We start from the raw sequence: 21,420 nt of genomic DNA, 5'->3' as shown, positions 1-21,420 counted from the left end.
TTTTAAACTACACCTTTGGCCATAGAACCTCCAAGTGTGAACCAATTTGTACACATCATTGTTAAATTGTTTTTACTTTATGAGCATTTCTTTTGCAGGACTAGAAGCAATTACACATCAAAGGCATTCTTTGTATTTATTAGAGGTCTGATAATGGGTCTACACATAGGCGTTGCCTTTGGGACTTGCTTTGTGAAGTTTTATGAAGAATTGAACATTTATATAGTAACCTAACAAGGTCAGATTAAAATACGGGTATTTAAACACCGCCCCCTATATTTATACTTAGAATTTGCTAGAAGTATTATTCAGTGCTCTGTAGAATAAGCATTGGATTGCTAACTGCAAGATTGGTGGTTCAAACCCATAAGCCACTCTTAGGAAATCCTATGTTGTTGTTAAGTGCTGTCAAGTCGGTTCCAACCCATAGTGATCCTGTATAGGGTTTCTGAGGAGCAGCTGGTGAGCTTGAACCACCAACCTTCCAGTTCAAACAGGTTTGCAGTCTGGTGCATTAACCCACAGAGCAACGCCAGGACTCCAGGAAATCCTATACAGGGTCGCTATGAGTCAGAACCAACTTCAAGGTACTTAACAACCCCAAATCAAAAATTTGCTGTAAATAATATTTGATTTTTAATAAAAAGTGCCTTTTGAAAGGACATAGGAACTCACCTGAAAAAGTCACAAATGATCCGAGCTGAAACAAATTGAACAACAAAATAAATAATGTAGTACTGGATTATGAAATGAATAAAATAGATATGCACGAGTCCATACTGATAAATAATTGAGTGAAAAAAATAAATAAATGGGGGAGCAAAGGGCAAATGTTTGCAGAATATTAAATATATAATATAAAAGTATAAACACTCTTTCCTCAAGGAGACAGAGCTTAATTCTCCTCTTTTGAGAATGGGCAGAACTTTGATAATATACAACTGAGTATAGGAATGGCATGGGTCGGAACAGACTCAATGACACTTAACAACAACAATAGGAATGGCAAGGTAACTAGGTAACAGTTTGGTTTCCTTACTCTCTTCTTAGCCATGATTTTGATAAGTTGAAATTAAGTTTTTCAAAAGCATCTTGCAAAAAGGAAACATTTAGATACAATCAGTGAATGTTACCCTAATACCATGGTTCTCAACTGGGAGAGACTGTCTCCTCTTACCCACGGGATGTTTAGCAATTGTGTGTGTGGTTTTGATTTTGACATATACCCCGTGGTGTCCTGGTGTGGTGCTTGCTGTAGGATAAGCACCGGATTGCTAACCCCAAGGTCGGTGGTTCAAACCTACCAGCTGCTCCTCGGTCATAATGAGTTGGAGTTAGCTTAACAACAGCCCTCTCCCACTTACCATCTCCCCCCACCCCCCTCCAACATACCCATCCCTTCCCTTCTGAGAACCTTAGCTTTCTGATAATAGATGCTGTACAGACAGGCACAGACTCATCTTCTTTTTCCTTTGGTTATACCGTTCCTGTCTGGTAACTTTTCTCTTTGTTTTTCTTTTTATCATTTGCTCCCCCATCAGCAACTGGTTATTGCATATTGTTTATGAAACATCACTACCATCCATAATCATGATGACAATACCTTCAGGGATCTTCGTAAGTAAATACCAGGGACTCAGTTGGTTGAAAGAAACAAAGATAATGTGCAATTCTCCCTCCCTGCCAGACTTGCTGAAATGGCTTAAAACATTTTTTAAAGAATCATGGTTGACCAATAGATGGCGCTCTCCCTCCTTGGTGTGAATGATTTCAATGAATATCTCTCCCTGGGCCCCTGGCACCCCAGCACTGTAGTAGTGAATACCATCATCCATCCCCAAATCCAATCCAAATCTTTTCAATTCATCCTCTTTGTTCCATTCTCTGCCTAACTCAGACTTTCCCGGTATGTCTCCTGGACTATTACATACAATATTTTAATAACCTCCTGTTTCTCTATTTTCTTTCCCTGATCCATCCAACACACTTGGCCTCCAAATCATTTTCGAAATGTACTGTCAATGCCCTGTTTAAAAATGGTGCCAAAAGGTGTGAGGGCAGAGGAAGTGTGTGTGTTGGAGGGGTAGAGTGATGCTCTGTGAAGACAATGATAATAGTAGAAGGTCAAGGTTTAAAAGGGGACACTATCTCCAGCCAATAAAGTTGGACCTTAGTAGGGACATAGAAAGGCAACAGGATAACTTGGGGAAGGTAGATTCCATGCCTGGAACCTCTGCCAAGGAATTTTAACTCATTCAGAAGACATCCTAGAGAACCAGTGAAAGATTCTGAGGGTAGCAAGATCCGGATGTACTTTAATGAGATGAATGTGATCGGAATGGACTTAGTGGAGAGGAAAAGTCTGGTGGAGAGGTCAACTTTCAACAGTGAGCAGCAGGGGAGAAAGGTAGTTTACAATTCAGAGTAGTTCCTCAACTGTACTTTTGTTGTTGTTGTTATGTGCCCTGGAGTCGGTTTCGACTCATAGTGACCCTGTACAGGGTTTCCGAGGCTGTAAATCTTTACAGGAGCAGAAAGCCTCATCTTTCCCCTGCGGAACAGTTGGTAGTTTCGAACTGCTGACCTTGCGGTTCACAGTCCGATTCGTAACCACTACGCTACCAGAGCTCCTTTCAACTGTACTAGTCATCTCTAAAATACTTCATTACAGAATTCATTATCTATGTCTGGAGATGTCCAGGAAGCCAAGAATGTTGTTATTTTAGATGCTGTCGAGATGACGCCCAATCTCTATGCCATATGTACAACAGAACAAGGAAACACAGCCCAGTCCTACTTCTTCCTCACAATCATTGCCATGTTCAAGCCCATTGTTGCAGCCCATGTGCCAATCCATCTTGTTGAGCATCATCCTCTTTTTTGCTCGCCCTCTACTAGCCCATGTGGGATGTCCTTTTCCAAGGACTGGTCCCTACTGATGACATGTCAGACAGGCATGTGTTTGCCTAGCGAATTCATTTTCTAGCTGCCTCTGGGAAGAATATTAGGTGCCAGAAATGAAACCACTACACTTGTTTTCAAGTAAGAAGCCAAAAAAAGAAACTTGGGCTTCTTTTCGGATCACAGGCTTTCAATGTGTTATTATTCAACACTACAATGTCAGATTTAGATTCTCCACCTCGAGGAATTTGGTTTAGCTTTAATTAGTTGTTGCAAGTCTTTCTGAGCCAACTCTGGGAAGCATTTATCTAGAAAATAGATTTCACTAAAATACAAGCTGGATATAGGGTAGCTTTCAACTAGTAAGTTTTGGATCATGTTAGTTCAGTTATAAATTCTCTCCAGCCATCTGGACGATTTTTCTTTTTTTTTGGATACAAGCCCATCATCATTATATTGGTGAATTATCTATTAATCATAATTTAAAATACTTTAATATTGAGGCCATCTGTACTGCCATCCAAACGACAGGATTGGATCCAGAACTTTAGAGAATTAATATTTTTTCTTAGAAAAGATGGTATATACAGGTTATTCCTCATGTAGGCACCTATGCATTTTTCATTCGGCAACTTTTTGGGACAACAAGCTTAAAAATACCAGACAAATGAAAAACAGACTTCAGCAGTTACATGCTGCTTCCGGAGTAACTGAAGAATGTGCCTCTTGTGGTTAAAATGAGGGATCTGTTTAATATGGATGAAAGACCAACACTCCAGGCATTTTCATTGACATTTCACTGTGACTTTTTGAACTTAAGAGTGCTGACAAGAAAACCTATTCCCGTTAGTTACACGGAGAAGGCTGCATTCGCGGACTGCAGCAGAGAGGGGTCACGACCAGGACAGGTAAAAGGCGGCATGGGCTTGCTGAGTTCATACTCCCTTCTGTGCGACCTGCATTTTCTTCACATCGTTGCACACTTTTCGGGTTTCCAGGATTCCCTCGCAGTTATGAAACCAGGCAACGAAGCTGGCTTTGCTGGACCAAAGCGAAAATGTAGGCATTTGTAAAAGACCTTTTTCCCAACGATCAAGGCAAATTCCCAGACCGTGAAACTAGAAAGCCTCCCAGAGTGGCCGAACAGACCCCGTGGCACCAAAGACACATTTCATAACACTTCAGAGGGTAGAGGAGCTGAGGGGAGCCCCCTTTTCTAGTCCTCTCCTGCCCCCCCGCCGGCCTGGACTCCGAGGCAGTCCTGCCGTCTGGCAGCTGCCCGGGAGAGACATACTGTTTTGTTTAAATCCTCCACATTCTTTGCCATTTCCCCATTGGCCGGATGGGGCTACCCTCCCCGCCGCGGCCGCTGCTGATGTCAGCCTCGCTCGCTCGCACGCCCTCCTCCTGCACCCACCTCCCCGGCCCCAGGCACGCTGCAGCTCGCGCGAACGCTCGGGCCCCGGTGGCCGCAAACTCGCAGGCACGCACGGCGCTCGCGGGGCGCAAGGACTCCGGGAGAGCAGCGTGCGAAGGCGCCAGCTTCCTCGTGCCCGCCCCTCGCAGCCGCCCGCCGAGCTCGGAGGAACCGGCGGCCCCAGCCCGGCAGAGGCGAGCCGCGGCGGCGGCTTCTGTTTCCTCTCGCAGCCCAGCACTGGAGCGGCTCAGGGACTGGCCCTAAAAAGAGAAGGAAACCTTGTTTACCGCCCGCGGAGAGGAGCCGAGCGAGCCTTTGTCTGGGAAGCTAGCATCTTGGGCTCCGGTTGTACTGTGTTCTTGGTGACATTAGCATTGGGCGGACCGGCCGCAGGGGGGGTCGCCAGGTTCCTTTCTCGTTTCGGAGGCGGATCAAGTGGGTGACTTTTGTGCATTCGTTTTCATTTTTGGAATCTCGATTTTTCCCCCTCTCCCGAGCCCGCCTCCGGGCATGTCCTGATCTTCCTACTGCCCCGGGCTGCCGATCGGAGCCTTCGCCTGCGGGTCTCCCTCCTTTCCCGACTTTGCAACACCGCGTTCCGGGAGGACAGATCTCAGCGAGGCAGGAGGCGGGGAAGCGGCGAACACCCGGACCCAAACCTTGACATGCTCTGGGGCGGAAAGGCGACAGCCAGGAACTGAGAGGGCTGCCGGGGTGCTCCGCGGGCCGGCTCCGAGAGCTCTGTCCGCGCCTGGGCGGCAGCCTTGTCGGTCTGGGAGGCGCCCCCAGCTTCCCGCCCCAGGTGTTGGCAGCAAGCAGGACCATGCTGCTGAAGGAGTATCGGATCTGCATGCCCCTCACTGTGGACGAGGTAAGCGCCGCGCCGGGCCCTGCCTCTCCCGCCCAGGTCCTCCTCCCCCAGGCGTCGCGTCCCCCGAGCAGGCGGGTCCACTGCGGACGGCAGGGAGATCCTGTTGGAACATTACCTCCACAAACCAGAGGCTGGAAGGGGAGGCGGAGGGGGTTTTCTCTCTCCACTTGTCACCCAGTGGGGGAGGGCGGCGCTGGGTGGGGCGGTGGACTCCAGGTGGGCAAGGAGGAACCTATGAATTTAGGTGGTTTGGGATCACTATCGGCCAAAGGGAGTTCGCGCGCCCCCTCCCTCCAATTAAGAAATTGAATAAAGCAAACCCTAGAGCCGCGAACGTGCCCAAACGTAGGAGGGGGTAAGAGGTGTCACTGGTCTTGGCCGTGGGCCCAGCCTCTCCTGCTTGCCCTCCGCAGTAAGGAGCTGGAGAAGCCCTTCGCCCTCGGGCTCTGGGGGGACCCCAGCTTTGCTGGGGGCGGCCGGGGACACCTTGGAGCTCCTTGGGAAGCTGTCTGGGCTCCAGGTCCCTCGTCGCCACCACCGGTCTGGGCGCCGTTCCCGCCACGCCCGCGCTCGGAGGCTCCGGGACCCGGCTCCGACCTTTTGCAAACAGCCTGGCTCGGAAACTTTCTGTGTCTCGTGTTTCTTCCGCCGCGGGGAGCGTGGTCGGCGGGGAGCTGCGGGACCACAGGAGGGCGCTCCAGCATGTGGGTGTCTGTAGGGCCCAGCTCTGGGGTCCCGCCACTGCGGGGCGGGGGGACTAGGAGGAGGGATCTTCCAGGGTGCGCGCCTCTCAGGTTCTAGTCTCCGAATATCCGAAGCACATCATTCAGGAAATGGTGACTCAGTGAGAATTATTCAGACCCGGCATCCTTTTCCTTCCCTTCTCCCTCCCCACCTTTTTTAGCGATTTCACAACTGCCAAGCTTCTTTCTGTCCACGAACAGCTAGCGGGCATTTGAAGCTCACTAGTTTGGTGTGATGTGACAACACAGATGAAACTAGCGGTCAAAACCATAGTTGGTTCAAATAATCATTTAAATTTATCAACTCGTATTATTATTACTTTGTAGACAAGGCCAGGTGCCTTGGGAGAGAGAAAAATGGATGACCCAGAGCATAGCTGTGTGGTCACCAAGAGCTGTCTTAATTTTTTATCAAAGCAAAATCAGAGTAGCTTCAAGCCCCGGAACCTCCCATAGACACACTAGCTGCCAGAGGGAAAGGTGAGTCCTGACCAGAATGATTGGTCAACCCTTGAAGTTTGTTGGCATCTGATGAGAAGATAGCATTCAGGCAGGGTCTTGAAGGATGGAGGATGCCATGTGTGTAGTCAGAGGTGTGGGAATGGGCATCGCCATACATCCTGACACAGATTCGTGAAGAATGAGGCTGGCCAGTGAAAGGAACTGATGGACTAATGGGAGGGAGTATTTCCAGATTAGGTTGAGATCGCCCCACCCCATGGACTGCTAAACAGGAGTAACTCAACTCTGAGATGTCTTTGCTTCCACTGTATCTCCTCCTAATGATGTTATTTGATGACAGTTTGGAATTCAGGGACAGCGTTCGTAGTGTGTGAAATACACAAAACATGCATGCAGTCCGTTCTAGTTCTAGAATCTTATCTTTCCACTACTTAGGCTGTCTCCTTACATTGCTTGGTTCCCATATCAGACTTTCATAAAACCCTCAGGCAGGACTTTTTCCTCACCTGTTTTTATTTTTTTCTTTTGGTGCTGAAATAAATACAAATACACAGTGAAGTAATCACATTTGAGTAGTATAGGTGGAAGCTCTTCCTTTCTTAATTGGCAAACTCAGACTCTTCCTGTATTGTGCTGTATAATTATAAATGAATTAATATATACCTTATTTGGACTAAAGTAAGCATGATTCACTTTCTATAAGGCCTTATTCTGAAGTCATTTTCTACTTTGTCAGAGGATCACGTGGACAGTGAAAAGACTTCAGACTGAAAAGATTCAGGATAACCAATTCAGCTGATGAATGAAGAAACCAGGCCTAGCTTGCCAGCTATGATTGTTGTTAGTGTTAAGTGCCATTGAGTCAGTTCTGACTCATACCTACCCTGTATAGGGTTTCCGACGAGCAGCTGGTGGGTTAGAACTGCCAACTTTGTGGTTCACAGTCCGGTGCTGATCCTACAGCGCCACACCAGGATTCCTAGAATCTGAAATGATCAGAAAACCTACAATCTCAGTGACGTACCACTGACCATAACATTGAAAACTGAGAAGCAGTTTAACAGTGTCTTCAAAGAAGATATTTACCAGCAACTGGGTTAGAATTTTGGAAGCTGGATTTTGCTTCAGCTTTTTTTTTTTTTTTTTTTTAAACTTTAAAGAACAGAAATTCATTGTCTGAATTCAGGCTGTCAGATCATGTTCACTCCAAAGGTTCTAGAAGAGCCTTTCTTGTCTCTCTCAACTCTTGGTTGCCTCAGGCATTCTTGGCTTGCAGCTACAGCATAACTCAGTCATCACATCTTCCCTCTGTCTGTCTGTGTTTCTTTTCTTTTAGAAGCAATTGTATTAAGACCCACTGTACTCCATCCAGTAAGACCGCATAGGAACTGATAGCATCTTCAAAAACCCAATTTCAAAATAAGATCATGTTCACAGGTACCAAAGTTTGTTGTTGTTGTTACGTGCCATGGAGTCAGTGACCCTGTATAGGGTTTCCGAGGATCCGCTGGTGAGTTTGAACCACCAAACCCGCTATTCAAACCAACCTTATTATCCAGTGCCATACCTGGATTCCTTAAAGGATCTCCAAGTTTCTTTCATCTCTTTGATATGCAAGCAACTGGAGTAATGACTGGTGGATTCTGTTAGTTGTCCCTGAAAACTTAATTCACCTTGATTTGCTTTGGGCAAGATTCAACCTCGATAGAACTTTGGAAAGCCATTTCTATTTAACCAACCACAGTTAATTAGTAGCAGCATACATATTTTTACACATGAAGCAAAGTCTCTTGTTTTGAACAATCAGTGACAGAACCAACACTGTGCGTGTCTCTTTTTTATTCCTGGCCTTATCCCATTTCATGTGGGGGTGTAGGATAGAGTGTTGTGGGTGAAGGTGTGATGGTGTCCATATATTACAGATGAATAAAACTGAGATTCATAAAAGTGAACTCATGTGCCTGCCCCAAGTCATACAACTGGTTACTAGCCAAGCCAAAGCCAGAGCCCTCCGAAAAGCTATTATTTGTTTTTACTTTCTCTGCTTGTTTCTTGTCACTAGCATTTAACACGGTGAAAGGAACAAACATTCTTGAAAATGGACAAAGTCAGCACTATCAGCTAAATGAAAAACCCGAGGCCTTTTGAACTGTTGTAGGAAGAGTATTAATATTCCTTTAGCCTTATTTTAACTCATAAAATATTCCCTAGTTTTGGAGTGAACAGCTTTGGTAGCTCTGTAGGAGAAACACTAAAGTACTAACCACAAGGTTGGCAGTTCAAGCCCACCAGCTGTGCTGTGGGAGAAACATGAGTTTTTCTGCTCCTGTAAAGATTTAGAGCCTCAGAAACACTATCCAGGGTCACGGTGAGTGTGAACAGATTTGACAGTACTTAATAACAACAGCACAGGCTAGCAGATCGGAATTGTTTTAGGACATTAGTTTCAGAATACATAAATAATTATAAGAAGAAACATCTCATGGGCTAATTTTAAGACAAAATCTTAGAATAATTCTTCATTTGATTATGTTAAATGTAGTCATTTTTGTACTAAATTTAAGCCTGCTGGAAAGTTATGAGCAGTGAAGGTCCCTGAGGGCTGATAGTTGCTATAAAGAGAAAGTTGTCTTTGACATCATTTGAAACATTTGATGATGCAGATTCTAGGTTTCAGAAGGACTCTTAGAGATGATCTATAGTTTGTAGCCCTGGTGTGGCGCTGCAGGATAAGCACTGGGTTGCTAATTGCAGGTCGAGAGTTCAAATCCACAAGCCACTCCTTGAAAGCACTATGTTGTTGTTGTTATGTGCCGTGGAGTCAGTTCCGACTCATAGCGACCCTGCACAGGGTTCCCGAGGCTGTTAATCTTTATGGGAGCAGAACGCCTCATCTTTCTCCCACGGAGCAGCTGGTAGTTTCAAACTGCTGACCTTGCAGTTCACAGCCCAATTCATAACTACTATGGTACCAGAGCTCCTTTACAGGGTCACTATGAGTTGAAACCAATTAGATGGCATTTAACAATTTAACAACAACTACATAGTTTGGCCATTTCCTTTTACAGAGAGGACTAAGACCTATCTTAGAGCTCAGGGCAGAGCCTGTCCTAGAACCCAGGTCTTCTTTAAAAGCTGTTGTAGTAAGCATTCTCCCCAAGGAAGGGGTCTCCAGCTTTCCTTTTCTGGAGTAGTCTCTAATTAGTGATGAGTCTGGGATTCTGGCTCTGTGTCTACTTACAGGATGTTTAGGGGGCTGGAAGGAGGGCCAGTGGACTTCTTTTGAGGCTGTGTTTTTTATAACCAACTCACTAGTTGTCCTAAGATTGTATGTTTCTTTGGGGTTGCTTTTATCCTATTTTGCCCCACAGCACCTCACCCCTTCAACCCCCCCAAAGCCTTTCTTGGTATTGCCACTGATCTCAGCATCCCCTGATCAACGTGCCTTAGAGTACTGTCTGGAGAGCATTTGTACTTATCAATAAGATGGTGGTGGTCCCAACTCACAGTGACCCTCTACAGGGTTTTTGAGCCTGTGAATCTTTATGGGAACAGAAAGTTTCATCTTTCTCCCTCGAAGTGACTGGTAGACTCGAACTGTTGACCTTGTAGTTAGCAGCCCTGCTCATAATCTATTATGCTACCAGGACTCCATTATCAACAAGACAAGCATTTTGAAACAGCTAAGCACATCCTAATATTATCTATGGCTAAAATCTTTTAGTTTTCATTGCTTTTGTTACTATTTAACAAATTCTGTTTGGACTGCTTTTAACTTTAATGTGTGGTCTTGAGGAATTTATTTGTTGTCTTTGGGGATTTGGTGCACAATGAAGAAAAATAGAAACACTCTCTTCCAAAAAAAAAAAAAGAGACCGAGAGAAAAAAAGTAAACGTTCCATTTTGTTCTTTGCCCTGGCAGGGAGCAATGCACTTTATCCTGGCTCCTTGGGGTCTCTGGAGAGTTTTCTTGTGCACATTTCTGAGAACAGATTTGCCACTGGGGGTGGCGCTGCCTCTGGAATGACATGAATGGCGGTGGTGGTGGCTGTGTGCTGTGGAGTCGGAATGATGTGAATGGAGAGGCCAAAATGCCCACCAGGGCTCTTGTGCTTGGTTTTAAATGATTTTCATGAAATGTGTCTGCAAACATATCGGGGCAGAAACTCATTTAGGAAAGAGACTTTAAGATGAATTTTGACATCACCTTTGTTTTTTTCTTGTACAAAGTGATACCCCCTAAATAGAAAAGGATAACATTGCCTTAGATTAATCTCATAGCCCTTCCTCAGGATTCCTCATAAATACCAATTAGAAAACATTCTTCAAGAACGAGCACTGCCAAAGAAGAAAATGTCATACTTTGCTAGGAGTGAAAGAAAAGATGTTTTATTGAGGAGTACTAAAGTTGAGCTGGGCATCACTAATAAAACCACAAAGCACTCCACTGTTTCCACTGCTCCAGAAGAGGGAGAGGTCTATATACCAAAGGAAAGATGGCGGGGTCATGATTGATTATAGACAGGATCCGTTTCAGCTTGAAGTTCCTTGGTTTGTAAAATTCAGGCACTTGGCTCGAAGGGAGTGATTGACATCTAGGTGACACATGATTGAAGTCATGAATATAGCTCTTCCTAGGAATACACTGTTTACATCTTGGCACATTCTTCCCATGAACAAATGGTTTAAATCCTGACCTTTTGTTTCCTGGAAATGCATGTTGGCTCCATTATTCTTAGGTCTGACACATTGCTTCCAGTTGGAAACTTTCTTTTTACATTTCCCTCTTTTGATCAAGCCTACACTAGAGGATGCTGAGCACATACTATGGAGTTGCTTTCTTCTGCAGGGACTTTGCCTGTTTTCTTGAGGAGTCTTAGTAAATAATTGTTTTTTTTCTTCTTCACCATGCCAAGCTAATAGTCTTCATCTGTAGGGTGAGTAGATTTTATAGGGAACATCTTAATGGTCAAGGTCACATTGGAAGAACATTTCTCTGTCAGGATAGAATGATCCAGATCAAGATGAAACTTTCCCAAGGATGACAAAAGGAAGATTAAACAACATGATCATTGATGAAAGCCTGTGAAACCAGTATGATTTTATGAGAAGGATCAAATAGTTTTGAATTTATCGGAATTTCCTGGATAAAGTGCATTGAGCTAAAGCAAAATAACATTTTTATGTTTGCAATAATAGAAGCAATGAAGAATATAAAGGTTCCAGGTTTTTTCCACCATCTACCCCAAGAGGAAAGCGAATTGCTTATAATATAAATTAAGGATGGAGCAGGCTCATTAAGGCAAGGTTCTACATGTTGCATATGATCATCACAGAGTGTAATATTAGTATTAGTACCAAGAATATAGACATAGCAATCAGATTGAACATAGGTACCTTCTTGGGCTGCGCAGAGACTAGGAAGGTCCATTTTATTTTGGAGTACTCCTTTTTCTCTCAGTACTGTTATAGTATGAGCAGTCTCCTCTTTCATCTGCAGAGCAGTGGGGTGGCTGGTTAGCAACCCAATGCTTAGTCCATGGCATCACTAGTTGTTGATATGGATCTACAATACAAAGAGTACTGCTTCTGTGTCTGGAAGATTCTTTAGCTAATAATGCCTCATCTTCAGGGGGAACATCTTAATGGGTGACTTGATTTAGTAAAATAAGGGCAGCATTAAGACTAAAGGTTAAGTTCTGGCTTGTGTTTTGCTCAGATCTGAGAAGAAGTTATTTATCAATGGAAGATCTAGTAATAGTGATTTCCTGTTACAATGAACTATTGCTGCTTGGCTCTTGTATCCATGGATCAAGAGCAACCCAACCAGATTCCTGTAGTGGAGAGAACTAACAGGAAAAGCTGGCCTGACGTGAGGTTGGAAGGGTACCACGTACTCATCAATGAAGCTTTAAAAAATGGCGAATGTAAGTATCTGCCCAATCTAGGAAAACAGTTGTGTCTCAGTCATTTTATCTTCTCCCATGTGGTAACTTTCACGTAAGGCTCACATCTGAGGAACCTGCAGGAAATTGGGTGCTACAATTTTCTTATTAGGTCCAGTCCACACTTTATGATCAGATCTTGGTAACTGCCTGCCTTTTTCCATGCCTTAATTTTGTCTTTTTTGGGCTGTTGTTGTTTTCAAAGTTATTCTGAAGTTAATTCATGAATATTGGAGTTATCAATAGACAAATTTAAAGAGTTCCTATATTTATGATAAATGCAGAAGTAACTTGAGAGGCAGCATGGTTAGATGCTTTATCGGTAAGATTATTTCCTCAGTTTTGGGTACTTCTTTTGCCTGATGAGCTTGTATTTTTATCTTAGTAATTTTGTAGAGATGTACTAAAGCATCTAGAAAGTCTGCTAGCTACTACAGCTCCATTTTTAATGTTATATCTGGAAGTGGTTAAAAATCCCGTTTGTTTTTGTAACATTCCCCAATCATGTTCAATTCCAAAACAATGTCTATTATCCATAACAATATTAACAGATTTTTCCTGAAGCAATTCTACAAGCTCTAATGAAGGCAGTTAATTTGGCTTGTTGGGCTGGTGTGACCTCAAGGAAAGCCGGACTTTCAAGGATATTAGTAGAAGTCATAACCACATCAGATTATCAGGATTAGTTAAAAATGTTTCTTTTAAGTATTTCTGAGGGGTTAGAAGTTGCTCAGTTGAGTCTACACAATCATGTGTAAGATGTTTGTTGTTGTTGATTAGTTAATTAGCCATCAATCTGGTTCTGACTCATAGCAACTCTGTATAGGGCTTCTGAGGAGCAGCTGGTAGATTTGAACCACTGACCCTGAAGTTCAAACTGACCTTGTGGTTCAGGGCTTATCCTACACTGTTATGCCAGGACTCCATGTGTAAATAGTTATTCTCACTTGTTGTGAGGAAAAGAGTTGCTGTTAAGTGCCATCGAGTCGATTCCGACCCATAGCGGCCCTCTATAGGGTTTTCAAGGAGCAGCTGGTGAGCTTGAACCACCAACCTTGTGATTCAAACGACTTTGCAATCTGATGCGTTAGCCCACAGCGCCACACACCAGGACTCTGAGGAAAGAGTGGCTGGTTTTAAACAAGCCATGGAGTATAGCATAACCTTTAAATACAGCTAGGAGGAGAACTTTATGGGAGGTGAACGTTCTGGCAAAAAGATGATGTGTCAAGGCAGAATTAAATAAAGTAGACACAGAATGAGGCACATAGATATCTAAAAAGTTTCCCACCGCATCTGCTGTGGTTTCTGCTAGATTGACAATAGCAGCCACAGCCCTTAGGTAGAGAGGGGATACCCTCACTACAAGGTCAAGCTGTAGGCTAGAGTAACCTGTAGGTCTTTGTTGTAGTCCATGTTTTTGAGTTAATCTGCCTGAGACATTTCCAGATACTTCATGTACAGATACAGAAAAGTCTAGGTGGTGATTAGGAAAAGCTAGTCAGCAGTTTGAAATTACCAGCTGTTCTGCGGGAGAAAGATGAGGCTTTCTGTTCCCGTAAAGATTTATAGCCTCGGAAACCTTGTACAGGGTCGCTATGAGTCGGAACCAACTCCATGGCACGTAACCACCACCACCAGTGTGTTCATTTAAGACCTTTTTAATTGAATTATGATCTCTCAATCTTCTGGTGCGATTTGGAAAAAAATCCACTTTAGAGGCTTTTTAATGTTTCTATAAAAGTTGAGCCAACAAAGAAAAATTGAGAATCTAAGTTAAAAAATAGCCCCAGAGTCTTAGAGACCCTTGTAGCTGTTCTTTTTATAGGAAAGACAAGAGTAGCTTCTTTCCGTTTAGGAGCAATGGAGATGCCTTCTGCAGAAATTGGTTGGTTGGTTGGTTATGTGCCATGGAGTCAGTTCTGACTCATAGAGATCCTGTATACAGTTTCTGAGGCTGTAAATCTTTATGGAGCAGAAAGCCTCATTTTTCTCCCGTGAAACAGCTGGTAGTTTTGAACTGTTGACCTTGAGGTTAGCAGCCCGACTCATAACCACTGTGCTACCAGAGCAGAAATTGTTGTTGTTGTTAGGTGCCATCGAGTCAGTACCAACTCATAGCAACCTTATGCACAACAGAACTAAACACTGCCCGATCCTGGGCCATCCTCACTATCATTGCCATGCTTGAGCTCACTGATGCTGCCACTTTGCCAATCCATCTCTGACTCTCCACCTTACCAAACATGATATCCTTCTCCAGCGACTGGCCCCTTCTGACAATCTGTCCGAAGTATGAGAGGCGAAGTCTGGCCATCCTGACTTCCAGGGAGCACTCTAGCTACACTTCATCCAACACAGATCTGTTTGTTCTTTTGGCAGTCCATGGTACTTTCAGTATTCTCCTCCAACACCATAACTCAAATGCATCAATTATTCTATGATTTTCTTATTCACTGTCCAACTTTCGCATGTGTATGAGGTTATTGAAAATACCATGGCTTGGGTCAGGCGTACCTCAAACTGATATCTTTGCTCTTCAAAACTTTAAAAAGGTCTTGTGCAGCAGATATACCTAATGAAATACATTGTTGGATTAGGTGGCCTAAATATTTATGAGATGGCTGAACATCTGGATATCTTATGTCCACCAATAGCCAGGTATTTTAATAGAGATATTCTGTCATCAAGGCAGGCGTGCTGGGAGGTTGAGCAAACTAACACATCATGGATGTATTGTAGCACTGTGGACTTGTTTGTCAAGGCTGCAAATCCGCATGAAAAATCTGAGAAAAATAGGTGGGAGAGTCAGTAAACTTTTGAGGTATTACAGTCCAGGTAAATTGTTGATTTTCCCAGGTGAATACTGAAAAAGGCACTGCAAAGATCTACAACTGTAAAATGAATTACATTTGAAGGAACTTTGGAAAGTAATTTGTTGTTGTTAAGTGCTGTTGAGTTGGTTCTGACTCATAGCTACCCTGTATCTGTATCTAAGGAGTGGCTGGTGAGTTTGAACTGCCAACCATGTGATAAATGAAAATTAAAAGCTACTGTGAATCTAGGAAAAACAATATGATTGATTTCATGCAAATCTTGAGCAAATATACAGTCCTATTACTTTTAAAAACTGGAATAACAGGAGTATTAAAAAGACTAGTACAAGGAAGAACTAAGATTTTAGAAAGGAAATCTTGTATGATGGGAGTTAGTTCTTCTTTGATTCTCATTTGAGAGAATACTGGGGAATTTTGGGCAGAGGTTTAGATGAATCTATTTGAATTTTAATTGGCTTAGCTGACAAAAAGAGTTCACAGGTTACAGAGCTTCCAAATGAAAGCAAGTAGATGTCCAGAAATTTTTTAAAATCAAAATAAACCTAGCTTTAATCCTAAATATATAAGGAGCTCTGGTTAGCGTAGTGGTTACAAATCAGGCTGTGAACCTTGAGGTCAGTTTGAAACTACCAGCCGCTCTGCAGGAGAAAGCTGAGGCTTTCTGCTCCCATAAAGATTTACAGCCTTGGAAACCCTGTACAGGGTCGCTATGGGTCAGAAGTGACTCGATGGCACAACAACAACAGCTGACAAAACTCAGCCTACATCTGTGGATGTGGTAGCCTGTAGTTTTCAGGAACTAGGGAAAAGACATCAGAAGGGAGAGGCCTAGACTGAGTTGAATTTTGGGGAGGCATGACAAGTGTTTGTGTCTATAGCAAATAAGTGTTTCCTGAGCATTGTCTAACGAAGACCATGTCCTTTTGACTTAGGGATATCAGGCAGATTCAATAGTATTTCTTCATTTTCATTAGAATGTAAATGGCAATTCCATCTGGATAAAAGATTTCTCCCCAGTAAATTGACAAGAGTATCAGAACAGAACCAAAAAAAAGGTGTAAATCTTCAAAGGATGATGAGATATTGGAATAGGTTGGGAATGAATCAACATTTGTTCCGGATTGGTGACCTCCTCTACTTTTGATGTATTATACTCCCAGCAAAGTCTTTTATAATCAAGTGGGGTTGAGAGCCCACTGGATGACTCTTTTGTTAATTAAAAATTGGCAAGGCTCTCTGTTAATGAAGTGGTTTTCTTCTTGTGGATTAAGAGGCATCTCAGGAAAGTCTCTGTTTTGTCCTCAGAGCTCTTTCATTCCGAATCAGACTTCTTGTTGTTGTCAGGTGCCATTGAGTTGGTAATGACTCATAGAGCCCCTATGCACAACAGAATGAAACACTGTCCAGTCCGGCACCAACCTCACAATCATTGCTACATTTGAGCCCATTGCTGCTGCCACTGTGCCAATCCATCGCATTGGAGGTCTTCCTCTTTTTCTCTGATCCTCCATTTTACCAAATACGATACCCTTCTTCAATGACTGGTCCCTTCTGAAGTATGAGAGACAAAGTCTGGCTATCATGGCTTTCAGGGTGCATTTTGGCTCTACTTTTTTTTTTTTTTTTTCTCAGTGTCACCTTTTATATTTTACAGTTTAAAAATTAGGAAACTCATTTGCCCTGATAAAATTCTTCTCATGAATACTTCATATTCTTCTCATTTTTTAATCATGAAATTATAAATTTCCTTAAAGAGAAAGTATTTGAATGGATTTCAGTCAAAGTAGGTAATGTCATATATCAGAACAGGTTATAATCGAGGAAAGCACTGAGTACTTTAAACGATAGAAGATGCCAATGAACATATAGATGATACCAAGAGGAAGTTGAGACACTGGTGAATTACAGCAATATCTTAATGTCTGAAAACTGTGCCAAATACTGGTCTCAATACCGTTATGTATTTGGACAGACAGAAGCTGTTTGCAGAGCTACTTAACATTCCTTGTGGTCACTAAGACATGTGGCTTAACAGAAGCTCTTATAAAATCCCCCCAATACACATTTATTAGCTTGGAGAAAGCCTTACCATATCAGAAGATGTAGGCTCCTACGAAAGTCTTACTGGATGTTGAGGCCAATTTAGGGTTTTGCAATTATAATATAAAATTGTGTAGAAATTGGAAGCTCTCAGAATAACAATGACCATGATAAAATGTGATGGAAAATAGTAGAGGTTCTATATTTTTATGAAATCCCATATACTTCTCCTGTTCTAGTGCTTGGCTCTACTTCTAACACAGATTGGTTTGTCCTTTTGGCAGTCCATGGCACTTTTAATATTATCCTCCGGCACCTAGTAGGGCGTTTTTTAGTTTTTTTGTGGTGATGGTGGGGCTACGCCAGTCTTGCTTATTTTTTAACTTCATCATTCATTTTTCCAATGGCTAGGTTTTTTACAGTAGTGAAAAATACCCACCTTTGTGCCATTAAAAGACATGTTTCTTTTGCCTGGGGGCTTGTAATTGGTGCAGTTGAAGGGCCTTTAACTTATTAGCCTTAGAAACCCTTGCAGCTCTAAAAGACTGGAAAAGTTTGTAAGCTAAACTGCTAAGCTCAACAATGGGAGCTATCTACCTGCAAATTGATGTTGCTTTACTAAGGCTGAGATCTTGACTTAAGACAGGATGTGAAAATAGCACTGAAACCTTCAGAGGCTACAGGTGTGGTCAGAGTGAGACCAGAGTGATTTTAAAACTTCTGGAACAGCCACGACTGATTATCATAAACACTTTCATCTTGATTTTGTTTATTAGAGTAAATTTTAGTCCATTCAATTAGTGGTATATTGTTGTTAAGTGCTGGTGGAGTTGGTTCTGACTCATAGTGACCCTGCATAGGGTTTCCTAGGAGCGGCTGGTGAGTTTGAACCGCTGACCTAGTGGTCCAGTGCTTTATCCCACAGTCTCACACCAGAATTCCCTCTAGCAATTTTTTGCTTATGGTTTGGGAGTCTTCCAAATGCTTGGTAGTCTTTTTATTGTATTTAAGCCTAAACTGTCCTTGGTGTCTTTCTCTCCTGCCTGTTCTATCCTTATGGTCTTGCACTGGGCAAACAATCATGTGAATATGCTGATATGAATTGGGGAGCTCACGCTTATGGTATGCTTCAACAGAATTTTTAATTCTTCATAGAATCTGTAGGGGTCCTCATGGAATTTAGGAAAATCTTTCACAGTGTTATGTAATTCAGTGTATTCATAGGGCAAAAGTGATACAAGGGAATTCTCAGTATCACTGCAGGGGTAAATTTAAAAAGGCATTTCAGGCAAAGTGTTATCAGAGGAGTAGGAAGACAAAGAAGGATTTAAAGAGATAGCAGCCGGCAGATGAGCTGAAATTTGACAATGTAATTCTTAATCCTTTAGTTAATTTAGAGTCACTGTCTTTCAGGGAAGTAATGTTATTGTCTTAACACTGGACTGCTAACCACAAGGTTGGTGGTTGAAACCACCAGCTGCTCCTCGGAAAACTTATTTGTAGAGTGTCACTATGAGTTAGAACTAATTGGATGACACATAGCAACAACAATGTCTTTTAGAGGTATCTCACTGGGATTATTTAATCCAAAAGCCTCAGCTCTCTAACATGCAGCTCAGAAAAGTTATTTTAGAGAGTGCGAAAGAACTAAAAAGTGGCCACTGATTTCCCAAACTGTCTCACGAGGAGACTATGTTTGATAAGGACATATAATGCTTGTTCATCAATGTCCCAGCGGGCAATTCCAGTCTCCTTTAGCCATGGCATTCCCATTTTATAATTCTCCATTTTACAATAAAACAAACTTTTACTTTCAAGAAGCAAAACAAATCCACAATAAAGCTTGAAGGAGGTATAGATATAGCACAAGGGTGCAAAGCTTGGATTTGAAAGTTTTTTTTCCTTTTTAACCTTACATGATTTCTAAGAATTTGAGGAAGTGGGGAACCTAAAGCAGTTCACCAGGGACCATGTCCACGTTTGGATTCCCCAGGGTTCGTCAAAATCCCACTTATGACACCAGAAACGTCCAAGAAGAAAATCTTGTCCTCTGTTTAGTGAAAGAAAAGAACTTTTATTGAAGAATAATTTAGCTTGAGCTGGGCAACATTAAGTGAAAACACAAAGTAGAGAGAAGTCTATGGAGGGGGGGCTTCAAAAAGCTCATGGAACATTTCTATTATCTTTTCATTATATTTTTCCACAAATATTTTTGAAGCCCCATTGTATACATGGAGAGAACAAGGTGAGGGATTAATGATAGATTAAAATCAGTTTCAGCTTGAAGTCCTTTGAAATGTAAAAGCCAGCCAGCCCCTTAGCCCAGAGAAAATGAGTTAGCGCTTAGGTGAGTGACACTAACCAGTTTAGTCATACGTGATTGCAGTCATGAACATATTTTGCCCAGGATCACATTGATTTCATATGGACACATTCTTCCCCAGAACAAATGGTTTACATCCCGACCTTTTGCTTCCTGGGAATGCATGGTGGCCCTGTCATTCTTATGCCTGACACAAGTGCCTCCATTTCGAAATGTTTGTTTACAAGCACTATGAAAGGGCTTCAAAAAGTTCATGGAAAAATTGCATTTCTTTTTTTTTTTTCATGAACTGTTTGAAGCCCCCTTATCTATTTATTTATTTGTAAGTTTTTACTGTGAATTAAGTAATAGTTTACAAGGGATAACACTCATTGTTTCATTACAATAATTACAGTCTCCTCTCTGCATTATCATTCAACAGTATTTGCTTCTACTCCCTTGGGTTTTATTTTTATTTATTTATTTATTTATTTGAGTGGGGGAATGTACACTAAAACGCTCAGGAATGTATCATCATTTGAACAACCAAAGGGCACATTCTGCAAGTCTGCCTCCTGCACACAGTCTTTCTCTTTCCATGAGTTTAGAGCTCTCATCTCTGTCTCCATCTCAGGTGTCACTGTGACGCCCCCTTATATTGGATTTTTTTTTTTCTCTTAATCCAATTGAAGGAGACAAAGTTTTAGTGACATGTGCTTGATTTCTGGGTGATGCTGGTACAGTCAAGAAACAGTTTTCTTGTTGGCCAGCCGTTTTCAAAGCTGTGTTCTTGGTTAGGAAGGAAGCTGCATATGCCCTGTAATTTGGGTATAAATGACTCTCACATGGAACAGATTTGGACCTTAAAAAAACGCACACTATTGTTAACAAAATCCTATTAAAAGTGGGTGGTAATTAGCTTCTGCTTTTTATTATAAAGATGTCAAAAAACTCCCCAGAGTTCTTAATAATCAACTTAGAAACTGTATCTTATTGTGCAAGTATTATAGATAATTATAGAAAGCAACTAATCTTTATTTAAGGAAGACTATGACTTCCTTACTTGCTGAATGCCAAGAGGACTTAAAATACTTACTAATAAAGACCACAGCTCTTGGTATGGGTTGTACCTCAGTGTTTGTTAAGTTGTTAAGTGCCATCGAGTCGGGTCCGACCCATAGCTACCCTGTACAGGGTTTCCAAGGGTGTAAATCTTTACGGGAGTAGAAAGCCTCATCTTTCTCCCGCGGAGCAGCTGGTAGTTTCGAACGGCTGACCTTGCGGTTCGCAGCCCAATTCATAACTACTATGGTACCAGAGCTCCTTTACAGGGTCACTATGAGTTGAAACCAATTAGATGGCATTTAACAATTTAACAACAACTACATAGTTTGGCCATTTCCTTTTACAGAGAGGACTAAGACCTATCTTAGAGCTCAGGGCAGAGCCTGTCCTAGAACCCAGGTCTTCTTTAAAAGCTGTTGTAGTAAGCATTCTCCCCAAGGAAGGGGTCTCCAGCTTTCCTTTTCTGGAGTAGTCTCTAATTAGTGATGAGTCTGGGATTCTGGCTCTGTGTCTACTTACAGGATGTTTAGGGGGCTGGAAGGAGGGCCAGTGGACTTCTTTTGAGGCTGTGTTTTTTATAACCAACTCACTAGTTTTCCTAAGATTGTATGTTTCTTTGGGGTTGCTTTTATCCTATTTTGCCCCACAGCACCTCACCCCTTCAACCCCCCCAAAGCCTTTCTTGGTATTGCCACTGATCTCAGCATCCCCTGATCAACGTGCCTTAGAGTACTGTCTGGAGAGCATTTGTACTTATCAATAAGATGGTGGTGGTCCCAACTCACAGTGACCCTCTACAGGGTTTTTGAGCCTGTGAATCTTTATGGGAACAGAAAG

General features: G+C 42.5%; 1 protein-coding gene across 1 annotated transcript in view; it reads left to right on the top strand.

Moving 5' to 3' along the window:
- The first annotated feature begins 4,307 nt into the window (after positions 1–4,307).
- The window catches only part of PITPNC1 (phosphatidylinositol transfer protein, cytoplasmic 1), a 366,383-nt gene continuing 349,270 nt past the window's right edge, over positions 4,308–21,420 (top strand). Inside the window, exon 1 of the mRNA XM_006833591.1 lies at positions 4,308–5,189. Within this exon, the coding sequence (XP_006833654.1) occupies positions 5,142–5,189 (48 nt within the window). The 5' untranslated portion in view covers positions 4,308–5,141. The remainder of the gene's footprint in view (positions 5,190–21,420) is intronic.

Source organism: Chrysochloris asiatica, unplaced genomic scaffold, assembly GCF_000296735.1.
Source record: "Chrysochloris asiatica unplaced genomic scaffold, ChrAsi1.0 scaffold00007, whole genome shotgun sequence".
NCBI classification, from domain to species: domain Eukaryota; kingdom Metazoa; phylum Chordata; class Mammalia; order Afrosoricida; family Chrysochloridae; genus Chrysochloris; species Chrysochloris asiatica.
The sequence above is the reverse complement of the archived record's forward strand: the minus strand, read 5'-3'. Positions and strand labels throughout refer to the sequence as shown.